The following is a 13,244-nucleotide window of genomic DNA, read 5'->3' as shown; positions in this document are numbered from 1 at the left end:
ATGTTGTTCTTAAGCACCCGGATACACTGCTGGTGCAAGGTCATCATTTTGGGGAGATAGGCACACTTGGAACCTGAATACACCTGCATCTTAGAATTCATTCTGCGTCCTGTGAATCCAGCTTCTTCTTCTTCCTGGGGTGAAGAGAATGCTGTCGAAAGAGAAAAACCAGCAAGTCACAAAAGGTCTAAGTCACATGGTGAAGACTCTGAACCACATGGCAGCTTACTACCTTCTGTGACTCCAATCCCAAGAGCTCCTACATCCTCGATTACAAAGTGTTTTATAGGCCAGTCAAGGCTACACAGTGAGACTCACTTAAAATATAAATAAATAAATAAATGTATGTAAAGATGTCCAAAATTACCTTTTCGCTTTGGCTGGAAGGAAGAAATCAACTCAAGGGAAGGAAGGGGACGGTAGTTGCTTTGTATAGCAGGTAAGGGGATGTCTGGCAATGCTGGCAGCACATCAGTAGGGGCCTGTAAGAGACAGAGCGCGAAGCTGATCTTGTAAGCACCACGTTCTTCCCTGTGCTAATCCCTGAGTTAATCAAGCATACTGCACAGGCAGATAGAGATAGATCTAGGCTAGAGGGGGACAGAAGTCATGAATGACACCATCTAAGTCAAGAAATAAATGTGTAACTGGGTGGTGGTGGTGCACGCCTTTAATCCCAGCACTCGGGAGGCAGAGGCAGGTGATCTCTGTGAGTTCGAAGCCAGCCTGACCTACAGATCAAGATCTAGGACAGCCAGGGCTACACAGGCAAAACCTATCTCAAGCTCCTCACCACCCAAATAAATAAGTAAATGATAAAATGTAGATAGGACAACAACTAGTCCTTGAAGAAAATTTTTTGAGGTGCTAAGAAGTAAATGTAGGACCCCACACTCTTGGCGAGCCCTGTACTACTGAGCTACCTACCTCCTCAGCCCACAATAAGTCTTGGGTAGTATCCATGCTAGCAATTAGTGAGGCCCAGAACATATTCCTACCACTAGAAACTCATTTGATCAAATGCCAGCAAGCCAGGCGGCATGGCAGTGGCTCTGTGCACTCAGCAGGCTAGGCGCTGGGTGGCAGCAGTTACCTTTCTTACCTTTCGAGACCTGGGAGGCTCAGCTCCCACTGGCTGCGACTTCTCGGACTTGTTTTCATTGACCTTGGGCAATTTCTGAACTGAGTTCAAGTTTTTACTAACGCTTTTGGAGTCCTTTTTTTTAAGTCCTTTTTCTCCAAGTGCTGTGGTTGAGGGTTTCACAACCTTCTTCTTTTTCTTGCGAGGCTGGTCATAGCTGAGGTATGACTCAAAGGACATGGTGGGCTGCTCAAACTCATCATCCACCTCCGGCTCCTCTACTTTAGGGAGCGAGGCTGGTGACTTTCGATCCGAGTTAGATCTTCCTTTTCCCTCCGGGGTCTTCAGGCTGTTGGGAGCTTTCTCTTTTGCTTTGAGCAGCAGGTCCCCTGCCCCCCGCCCCGAGTCTAAGCCGTCTGCACTCGGCTTGTTCCTGTCTGCCTTGCTCTTCTCGGAGTCCTTGTGTTTGGGCTTTCTAAAGTGGTTTTCTGAAACAGCCTCTGAGGCAGGTGCAAACTTCTTGAGACTGTTGCTCTCTCTGTCCTTCTCTTTCTTGGCAACGCTAGAGGGCAGCTTCCCCTTGGCACTGTCCCCTGAGAGCAGCCTTCGGTTCTCCTCTTTGGAAGAGGCCTTGTGTGATGATTTCTCTCTGCCCAGGGCAGAGCCCTTCTCATCACCCCTGGCATCCACAGGCCGTTTCTCCTTGTGGGAAGATTTGTGCTCCTTGTTTTGGCTTACAGCCCCTTTTCCCTGGTGCTCACCCAAGTGTCGTTCTTGACTAGCTCCTAGTCTGTCCTGAAAGGTATTACTGTGGACTTTTCCAGGCTTCTGGTGTGACATGATGGGCTCATGGTCCTCCTCTGGCGACCTATAGTGGTTGGTGTACATTTGATGTGGACTGGAAGGTGGGGGGGATTGAACATGGCCATAATCAGAAGACTCAGGGTCTGAAGAATATGGTGGTGACACTCTGTGACACCTCTTTCTTTCATCCCTCCTCTCGTGACTGTGAGCCACTTTGTGAGGCCTTTCAGGCTCAGAGAGTTTCTTGTGTTTTTTCTGCCTGTGCTCAGGACTATAGGATCGGCTGCCAGAGGCTTTCCAACTTTCCTGGTAGTCCCCCTCCACTTCCTCCACCCTCTGAAGAGCATCTCGGGGGCGCTTTCGGGAACTGCTCTTCTCCAAATCCTGATCCTCAGCTTCATTGTTTCTAAGATAAAAGCAAAAGCAGAAGGAAATCTCAGCATAAGCCTCTCTAGATAAAATCACAGACCCTGACGTTAAACATGGAGGGTAAATCTATAATCCTAATATTTGGGAGGTGAGGACAGGAGGATCAGAAGTTCAAGGCCATCCTCTACTACAAGGGACTGGCTCAGCCAGGTGGTGGTGGCACGTGCCTTTAACCCCAGCATTCAGGGAGGCAGAGGCCAGCCTGGTCTACAGAGTGATTTCTAGGGCAGCCAGGACTATACAGAAAAACCTGTCTCAAAAAACAAAAACAAAAAAAAAAAAGGAGAGACCGGCTCACCACAAAATAAAATAACAAAAGTCAGGCCAATAGTAGCTCATACCTATAACCCCAGGATCAATGAGACTAAGATAGGACTGTTGAGGAATCAGATGTTCAAGGTCATCCTGTTCCATAGTATGTTTTAGGCTAGATTGAGTCACAAAATGAGATCCTGTCTAAAGAAAGATATTAAGGTCAGCCTGACAGCTCAACAAGTGAAAATACTTGTCATGCAAGCCTGGTGACCTGTGTCCAATCTCATGGTGGCAGAAAAGAACTGACTTTCAAAAGCTAGAGCATAAAACCACCCCGCCCCCCATAATAAACAGAAAGAACAACCAAAGGGTATAGTTCAGTGGTAAGATAACGTGCTTAGTATGTGAGAGACCCTGGACTCAATCCGCAGCACCAAATCCTCAAACAAAACAAAAAATACCCAACAAAATGTTAATCATTAAAAAAGAACTGTATACTCAGGCATGATGGTACATGCCTTTGATCCCAGCACTCAGAGAGGCAAGCAGATGTGAAGTCAAGGCCAGCCTGGCCTACAGAGTTCCACCAGGGTCATAGAGAGAGACTCAGTCTTAAAAAACAAAAGCAAAAACATTGTAAGAAAAAAATATGTGATTCCATTTTTACTTCTTATTTGATAGGTAGCATGCCCTGTGCACATCTGGAGATCCGAGGATAACCTTTGGGACCCAGACCTCTCCTTTCACCATATAGGTACCAAGGACAAACTCAGGTTGGTAGTAGGTGGCAGGTGACCCACAGGGCCATCTCCTTGGTCCCTAAGGAATTTTGATTCGTTTTTTGTTGTTGCTGTTGTTGTTTTGCTTGTTTTGTCTTTTGAAACAGGGTTTCTCTGTGTATCCCTGGCTGTCCTGTTACTCAGATTGCTTGTCTCTTAAGTGCTGGGATTAAAGGCATGAGCCATTTTGATTGTTAATATTTTATTGTATATTCTACAATAGCCTACAATAATTACGGGTTATTTTTATACTTGAAACATTATAGTTATTTGATATAAGAAGCAGAACAAAGCAAAGAAGAAACATTCTTACCGCTCTACAGGAACCAACTTCTTCCATTGGGCCACCAAGTCTCTGGCAAAGTTCCCCACTTGTTCATGCTTTCGAAAGCTGTTTACTGTTTTCCCTACCCCAGTCTCCTACAAATTTAACAAAGGAATTGATTGAGGGTTCTGAAACTAAGGGTATATTTTTCTAAAGAAATAAGGCCTCCCCTTTGAGAAAAGGAACAAGCAAATACTTCCCTATTAAAATGCCTTCTAAGCCTTATACTAAATTACTTTGTTGCCTATGCCCAAAGATCTGAGTCTAATAAAGCTCACAGGGTTAGAGAAGTGTGTCATCAAAACATCCCAGAACCGTAACAATGTAACAAGGAGGGGAGGCAGTGGACCCTGGGCTTCCTGCATGCCCTATACGAGTCAGTGTTCATCACAGCCCTAGAGGTAGGAAGTAATCAGCCTCACTGTACAGAGGCCCAGCCAGAGTTAGATTTGATTTTCTTCTTAAAGACAGGGTTTCACTCTGTACACCAGGCTAGACTCAACTACAAAGGCACACGGAACCATGCCTGCCTAGAAGTTGGACTAGAATTTAAGAGTAGTAAATATCAAAGCCAATGTTCTTTTTATGTTTTGTTTTGTTTTTGTTTTTCAAGACAGGTTTTTTCTGTGTGTAGCCCTGGCTATCTTGTAACTCTCTCTGTAGATCAGGCTGGCCTTGAACTCACAGAGATCCTCCTGCCTCTGTTTTCCCAGTGCTGGGATTAAAGGCGAGTGCCACCATGCTTGGTTCCTTAGTAAGCACTCTTAACCACCCATGCACCTCATCTATCTAAATTCTGAACTGAGGGCTAGAGAGATGGCTTTGCAGTTAAGAGCAATTACTGCTCTTGCCGAAAACAGGAATTCAATCAGCACCCATATTAGGTAGCTCACAATTAATTGCCTGTAACTTTAGTTCCAGTCAGTCTGAGGTCCTGTGGCCACTTTGGGCATTTAAACACATAATACTCAAAGTTACTCAGGTACAAAGTAAAAGAATAAATTTTTAAATTTTGGACTAAAATTCATATAACAAAAATGGAAGTGTAGCTCAGCTAAGAACGCTTTTCTATCATCTGTAACATCCTGGGCTTGTTCTACAGCACACCTGTCCACCTTAACACATGACATAAAATTCACCATCTTAAAGTACATAGTGATTTCTAGAACATTCCTCATACTGAGCAATAATTACCATCACCTAACTTCAGAACACAAAAAGAAGCGCTGTTCCTCCCAACTCCCCCAGCCCCTAACAACCATGCACTTTACCTACTTTCTGACTTTGCCGTTGCCTATTCCGGACATCTCATAAGAACAGACTCAGACAGTGTACAGTGTTTTGTGTCTCGCTTCTTTAGCTTGTAAAGCCTATCCTCGAAATCTCCCTCTACCCTTCTCTGGTGGGAAACATTTGCAATATAGTCAGGTAATATTTACAGTTACAAAAGTCTTACCACAAGAATGTCTACTGTGATAGGCAAGATGGAAAGTTTCTTCAAATATTTCAAGAGCTGCAAAGAGAATAAAACAAATATTAATTTCTATAGTCATAACCGTCTTCTCTGGAGCAGATGAGACTATCTGATGGTGAAACCCTTTATAGTAACAACTATGGGTATATGATCTTACAAGTGTAAGACACAGTGGAACAAGGTAACTTTCGTCTATGGTTTTAGAGTCTGTGCTTTTAAAAAAATAGATTTTTTTTGCTGAGTAGTGATGGCGCACACCTTTAATCCTGGCACTCAGGAGGCAGAGTCTGGCAGATGTCTGTGAGTTCAAGGCCAGCCTGGTCTACAGAATAAGTTCCAGGACAGCCAGAGCTACACAGAGAAAACCTGTCTAAAAACAAACAAACAAATAAGTGTGTGTGTGTGTGAGCACATATGTGTATGTCTGTGGAGGTCAGAGAACAACCTTAAAAATTACCAAGCTGGGCATGGCAATGCATACCTTTAATTATATATAGCACTAGGTGAGAAGCAGTGGTCAGCCTGGTCTACATAGGAACCCTGTGTCAAAAATCAAGCAATCACCGCCTACCTCCTTTGATACCAGGTCTATCACTAATTAGGCTAGGCTCACTGATCCATGAATCCCCAGGTTCCTGTCTCTGCCTCTCCAACACTCAAATTATAAGAGCACAGCATTTTTACATGGATACAGGTGATTGAACTCAAACCCTAATGCTTCTGAAGTAAGCATGTTACCAAATGAGTTATATCTTCCCAAGTCTTCTTCTGTGGCTTTCAGTTGATTTTAATACTAGAAATTGAACCTATTTGTTTACCCATGTTGACAAGTGCCTTATCACCCAGCCTTCTCTCCACTTTTAGAGACAATGTCTCACTAGCTTGCTCAGGTATGGTCTTGACTTCTGAGCTTCCTGCCTTCGTTTTTGAATAGGGATTACAGGAATCTTGCTACTAGACCTAGCTAGAGTCTGTGGTTTCAACTGCTTTCCTTCTCCAAGGAAAGAAAGAGGCAGAGAAGAGAATTAAAACTCACTAACTGGGAATGGAGAGATAGCTCAATGGTTAAGAGCACTGGCTGCTCTTCCAGAGGACCTGGGTTTGATTCTCAGTACCCACATGGCAGTTCAAATGATCTCATCTGTAACTCCAGTTCCAGGAGATCCAATACCCTCTTCTGGTCTCCAAGAGCAGCAGACAAGCCTGAAGTACATAGACATTCATGCAAGCACAACACCCATACACATAAAACAAAAAATTTAAACCCTTGCTAACTGGCCTGGTATTCATGTCTATAATCCCAGCATTTAGGAAACTGAGGCAGGAGGAACACCATGAATTCAAAGGTTACCTGGGTTTCAGAGAATGACCCCACCCATCTCCACAAAAACAACCAAATAAAGCCGCCAGCAACTATTACTTTGCAGAGGATTGTAAAAGCTTAGGGAAATGACCCAGAACTTGATAGGATGGGAAGCAGAACAAGGACTCCACAGGAACAGAGTCCTACCTACAAGCCTCAAGAGCTGCAGTGCTAGCACAGTGTTTAACACAAATGGGAAGCCAAGACCAATCTCGGGTTGCTGGAGTCAGAGCTTTAAGGCTAATGATGATCAAACATGCCTGGGTAGATCAGAAAGATCTGGGTTTGCCCATTTCCTTTCTAAAGTCTCTAAAACTAGGTCAAAACTGGTAGGACAAAGCTCAAGATGGATGGAGTCAGAGGCAGGTTGTCTTAGCTGATCTCTTGTCTGATTTTGTGCAAATCAGTAACCTCCCTGAACCTTAGTTACTTCATCTGCAAATCAAAACTGGATTCTCCGTCTGCTGCAAAGGCTGTGACGATTTACTGGGACAAACCATGTGCTTAGTCATGGTGTCTCCAACACTATAAAATTAAACATGTCCACCCCTAATCATTTCATTCATCAACCAACAGCTCTTTCCATGTCCTACTCTTGATCCTGGACCAGACACTGCTCAGTCAATTCCTACTTACTTTATTTCTACGAAAGTCAGGATTGCCCAAGCCTTTTTCTAAGAATATAAACACTTTCCATACCGGGAGTGTAGCAAAGTACAAGCAGTGTAGAACTGATAACTGAGCCAGCTGCAGCAGTACACCCTTATGATCCCAGCACCCAGAGTTGGATGCTAGCCTGGCCTACATTTGAATACCAGGCCAGCTACATGGCAAACCCTCACTCAAAAAGCCAAAATACGGGACATGAGAGACAGGGCAGTGGTTAAAAGCACTTGCTCTTCCAGAGAATCCAAGCTCAGTTCCCAGAACCATCTGGCAGTTCATAGCCACCTGTTACTCCAGCCTTAGGGCACCTGTTGCCCTCCTCTGGCTTTCTACCCACATGCATGTGTACAAACAAACATGCAGATATACACATATGTGCCTAACAATTTTAATTTTAAAAAAGCCAAACAGGGTTTAAGAGATGGCCCCAGAGCTAAGAGCACTGGCTACTCTTTCAGAGGACCTGGGATCAATTTTTCACAACTGTTTCTAACTCAAGTTCCAGAGGATTCAATGCCCTCTGCAGGCCTCCATAGGCATCAGGCACACATCTGAAACTAATACTCATAAAAAATAAAAATAAACACTTTTAAGAAGTCAAAATAAAAAAATCGATAACTAGCTGCCTTTACATTTAAATAATAGACAGCAAGATATTTTCTTTCTTCTTTGAAGTTCAGGCTGTAATTGGTATGCCGTATCACTACAAGGTGGGGCAGCAAGTATGTTTTTCTGGTCATTCTACTTCCATAATTACTTAACATGGTCTCTAGGCAGAACAATTGGATCACAGGTGACAATCTTGTTTGACTGGGAATAAGAGGCCCTGTGGTGTATCTTGGGAGTATGAAACTTAATGGAGTAAAAACTGTACTCAAACACCAACTCCTCCATGGTCCAACTCAGGAAAGAGCATACGGGCATTTCTTGTCACATAAAGTGCAAAGGTTAAAGTCAATTCACATTTCCTGAAAGGTAAATCTGAAAATATTGAAAACAGTTAAGATAGGTGGTTCTTCTCTAATGTGAATCCCTAGAAGAGGAACATTTATATACCATTCACGGTGTGCCGGTATCATGCTAAGTTTGTCTCATTTGACCCTGTCTAGTGGGTATTATTCTCTTATTTTATCCATATTGAAGCTGGGCCAAGTGAGGTTTCAAAGCCTGCCTAGCGAGCCAAGAAACACCTAAGATAAAAAGGGAGCATATATCTAACTCATGCACTGAGCACTTAAAATGAAAGAAGAAAGCAGGCACTCTTCTTCAGTACCATGCTCACAGTGACAGCTTACAGTCCACAAGGCGGAGGCGGTCACAAGGACACAGAGTTATATAGGACCTCTACGCAGTCAACATAGAAGGGTGGAGCCAGAAGTCACAGAGGATGTGTTCATCTCAAGGCTTAGCACTAACTGGCAAAATGAAAGTTGCTTGTCTTTTGCCTTGGGGCTAGCAGACAAAATGAAAACTCCCAAGACTTTCAAGCTGATTTGGTCCAATGTAAGGGAAAAAGAGCTTCACCATCTCCAGTTTTTAGTAAATTCCAAAAAGACTGAAGCACTAACAAGGGGAAAGCACTATGGGTATTCCCAAGTAGATGAAACTTGTGTTGTCAACCAAGTAGCATCTATAGAGCCAGCAAGAACTGATAACAGATGACTGAGCTGAGGGTCTGGGCCTCCTGCCCACTGCTTCCACCCTTAAAGCCAATGAGGTTCTCAATGGTGACCTCTAGTTCTCTACCTACCAATCTGTGAGCTTCATAGTTTCACACTGAAAACTGAACAGAAGACTGCTAACTTTATCAATCACAAAAACCATTTCTGATCCCATAGTAAGAAAAAAAGCTAATTGTCTCTCCTAGCACCTTCTCTATCAAGTGAGTCTACACCTTGGATGAATGTGGAGTGGATAGATATTTATATTTACATTTAAAACACCAAAGTCCAATAGTAGGAGTCCCAGAAACACGGGTGTGGACTCAGCCTTGGCTAATGATGGTCTGGAAGATTTGGTTGCGAATTCGGTCCTGCTCTATAATCATCTCACCGTCTCCAGAACCCGTGAGAGCTTGCTGTGTGAAAGGAGTCTGGAAAGCCAGAACGCCAGCTTGCAATTTTCCCTCTGCACTCCGCTTGTTTCTGAATGTCAACAATCAGACCCTTTGCAAAGCGGTATCAATATTTTCCTCTTTCCTCACCTTCCTGGTGCTCTCTTCGTGACACATTCAGTTCTCCCTCCCAAGTGGATACAGAACCCAGGAGCCCAAGTAGTTACACCCCCAGCCCCAAGGTAATTTTCTAGTTAGGAAAAGAAAAGTCAGATAGGGCTTTCAGTAGTAGAACGCTTGTCTGCTAGTGTTAGCACACAAGTCCCTGGGCGCAGATGCCAGCACCACAGAACTGCCACCAAATGACAACAACAAAAACACCAAATACCTTTTGAAAGACATTCCTAGTAGTTCAAGAAAACTTTTTTTTTTTTTTCAAGACAGGGTTTCTTTGTAGCCTTGGAGCCTGTCTTGGAACTCACTCTGTAGACCAAGCTGGCCTCAAATTCAGAGATCTGCCTGCCTCTGCCTCCCGAGTGCTTTGATTAAAGGCGCGTGCCACCACCACCAGGCAAGAAAACCTACTTAAACTTTCCCTAACTCGAAATTTCAAGCACAACTAGAAAGATCATTTCAAAATTTAAATTCTAATGGGGGGGGCCCTATAGATAGTATATGGAGTTTTTTTTTTTAATCTAATGGGAAAATGCCCAAATGAGGATGGTTACTTTAAGGTCACTGACAAATATTACACTGTACTGGTACTTGAAAATAATGACCATTAGATACCCACAGAGGGTTATTGTAAAAAGAAACTGTAAATGTTTGACCGAAACATAGAAAGTGAGACAAAAGACAATAGAAAACATTAAGTTTTCACTAATTTAGAACATAGCTTCCTGAAGAAGTATATTTCCGACCGAAGGAGTGGAGTAGGCCAGGCGATGGTGGCGCACACCTTTAATCTCAGCACTCAGAGGCAGAGGCAGGCGGATCTCTGTGAGTTTGAGACCAACTTGGTCTACAGAGTGAGTTTCAGGACTGGCTCCATAGCTACTGAGAAACCCTGTCTTGAGAAAGAAAAAAAAGAGAGAAAGAAAGAAAGAAAGAAAGAAAGAAAGAAAGTAAGTGGCCTGGTGGTGAAAGGTAGCAACCTTCAAAAAACAGAAAAACCTCTCTGGGACCCGCTAGGAACAAGAAGAGTAAATGGGGCCCTTGACTGGAAATTCTGAAAGATGGCGATTAACACAGAGCACTTGGGTCCCCCTGGCATTTCAGGAAGAAAATAGAGACAGGCGGAGCAAAGGCCTCCCCTAAAGCCCAGACGTGGTGCTGAATGGGAACCTAGATTGCACTTAGAAGCCCGCTGCCTCCCTCCACTACTTCCTCGTCCACTCAGCTCGCTGAAGACTTCACCTTTTAGGAACCGCGGGTCCAGGCGAAAATGCTGACAAGCAATGTCACACCCTTCGGTATGTTCATCCAGAGACTTCAATAATCACTATTCTAACGCCCATCATATCGTCTCCCAGACCCCGGAGAAGCCGAGTCACCGGGAGACCAGGAGTGGAAACAATGTATTTAAAGTAATAGTTTCTAACAGAAGCAACAAAGTAGTTAAGTGCAATTAAACGTGGTTTCTCCGGGCTGGCTGCTCCCACCTTTCCGTAAATCAGAGCCGTGTAATACTCTCAAGCCTGGCCCAGGAGCAGAGCTCGAAAACCCAAGGCTTTCCTCGTTTTCTCGGTTAAAGGACAGAGAGGAGAGCGGGGGTCCTCGCGCCGCTGAACGGCGGAGCCACAGGATCCCAGCCAGCCGAACAGCGTCGCTCGGCTGGGACGGAGAAACAGCTGGCGCGGCTGCCCGAGCCCCGGGAAAGCCGCCAGGCCAGGCCGCCCGTGCCCCCCTCGAGTCCTCAGCACCCAGCCGGGACGCGCCCGCCGGCTGCGAACTCTCCGCTACCCCGCGCCGCTCCGCGGGGCCTGGCTCCGGGTCCAACGAGGACCCAGGCTCACCCGGCCCGCGACCGTTACCGGGCCCGCGCCCAGCCCAACGCCCGCCCGCGCCTTCGGCCCGCCCGCCGCTCACCTTCTTAGGGTCGGGGTTCGTGGCCAGGCGCGCCTGCAGCTTCTCCACAACTTGGAGCGCCGACTCCGCCGCCATCGCTGTCACTGGCGCGGCCTCCTCGCCGGAACTGGGCTCGCGTCGCGTCCTCGGGCCGCAACTCCGCCCTCCGTGCGGCCCCGGCGGAGACGGAAGCGCGAATGGTCCCTTCCGGGCCTCCGCTGGGGGGCGTGTGGGGACGGCCTGAGGACCTGCCCCCGCGCCAGACCACGCCCACATGCTCTCCGCGATCCGCCCTACTCGACCCCAGCAGCAGGCCACGCCCCCAACACGCCCAGCCTAGAGCCACGCCGCCAGCCACGCCCCCAGGTTTTACACCCCTGGCACAGGCGCTGAAAACCGCCAGCCTAACTCCGGCCTAACTCCTCCAGCGCACAGCCTTCCCGGTCCTGCCGCGAGCCACACCCTCATTTACACCTGACGGTGGTGTCAGTGCTTGGCTCCGGGGTCCCATCCCGGGACCCTTGGAATGGAAGGAGAGAACAGACTCCTGTAAATTATCTGACTTCCACCTAAAAGCTGTGACACACACCCACACAATTAAAAACTTTAAAGTAACTTAACAGTATTGTAATTTTGGTAAAGAGCAACGCAGACTGGTTTTAAGGTAGTTTGAAACACTGGAAGCAAAAATAACAAAAAGATACATTATCTATCAAGCATCTTGTTTTCGACAGCAGAAAGGCAGTCCTGTTTTCTAGTTGTTCAAGTGCCATTCTTATGCTAAATGGGAGATGCTGGTTTTGGGGGTATCTCTTCAGACCTCTCCGGCCCTGAGCTCCACCACTCTCTCAGGAAGAGGCATCACCTGAACTTGCTTGGATGGTGAGAATAAAGAACACAGGGTTGAGGCAGTGACAACCTGAGCTGCAGGTGCTGAGTTCACAATGGCTTCTGGTCCTTAGGAAAACCCTGACATTGCTTCTCCCACTTAACTAGATTTGTGAGACCTGTGTTAAGCAATCAGCATACAGCAGCTTTGGAAAAGAGTCAGGCGGGGCTGGAGAGATGGCTCAGTGGTTAAGAGCACTGACTGCTCTTCCAGAGGACCCGGGTTCAATTCCCAGCACCCACATGGCAGCTCACAGCTGTCTGAAGATCAGTTCCAGGGGATCTGATACTTCATACCAATGCACATAAAATAAAGTTAAATTAACCATAAAAAAAAAGCGTCAGGCAAGGTATGGTGGTTCTGACTGGTAACCCCAGCACTCACTTAGGTCAAGGAGAAGGCATTTAAGATCAACCTACATAAGAAATTAAAAAAAGAAAGGGGGATGGAGAGATGGCTCAGCAATTAAGAGCACCTAGTGCACTTTCAGGGGACCTGAGTTCAGTCCATCTTAGGGCAGCTCACAACTGCTTGTTAACCCTTGTTCCAGAGGGTCCTATGCCTCTAGTCTCAGAGGACCCTTGGACTTGCATGAACACATCCACACATGGCCTGGGGCTAGCTATGAAGCCTTGGCCTGCCTCCAACTCCCAGACATCTACCTGCCTCTGCCTTGTGAGAGTAAAGGCATGCAATATAACATCCAGCCCAAAAGTGAACACTTAAACATGGGGTCAGGGGGATGGCTCTGTGGGTAAAGAGCTAGCCAGACAACCAGCTGATGAACTGAGTTTGATTCTTGGGACCATAATGAGGTAGGGAGAGAGTTGGTTGTCTTCTGACCTCTGTACACTCATCATGGCATGTGCATTTCTCTCTCTGTGTGTCTCTCTGTCTCTCCCTCTCTCTCTCTATATATATATACATATATATATGAAGAATAAGAAGGCTGGAGTGCTGACTCATTGGTTAAGAGCACTGACTTCTCTTCCAGAGGACCCAGGATCAATTCCCAGCATGCACATGGCAGCTACTGTCTCTAACTCCAGTTTCAGAGGA

General features: G+C 45.9%; 1 protein-coding gene across 1 annotated transcript in view; it reads right to left on the bottom strand.

The window, feature by feature from the left end:
- Eloa (elongin A) overlaps positions 1 to 11,473 on the bottom strand; it is an 18,174-nt gene extending 6,701 nt beyond the window's left edge. Inside the window, exons 1-6 of the mRNA XM_005353026.3 lie at positions 11,318 to 11,473; positions 5,130 to 5,186; positions 3,662 to 3,768; positions 1,103 to 2,291; positions 368 to 482; positions 1 to 151 (exon numbers count right to left, since the gene is read on the bottom strand). Of these exons, the coding sequence (XP_005353083.1) occupies positions 1 to 151; positions 368 to 482; positions 1,103 to 2,291; positions 3,662 to 3,768; positions 5,130 to 5,186; positions 11,318 to 11,392 (1,694 nt within the window). The 5' untranslated portion in view covers positions 11,393 to 11,473. The remainder of the gene's footprint in view (positions 152 to 367; positions 483 to 1,102; positions 2,292 to 3,661; positions 3,769 to 5,129; positions 5,187 to 11,317) is intronic.
- Positions 11,474 to 13,244: the final 1,771 nt, after the last annotated feature.

Source organism: Microtus ochrogaster, chromosome 10 (genome assembly GCF_000317375.1).
Source record: "Microtus ochrogaster isolate Prairie Vole_2 chromosome 10, MicOch1.0, whole genome shotgun sequence".
Taxonomy (NCBI): domain Eukaryota; kingdom Metazoa; phylum Chordata; class Mammalia; order Rodentia; family Cricetidae; genus Microtus; species Microtus ochrogaster.
This window is presented reverse-complemented; position numbering and strand designations above follow the sequence as displayed.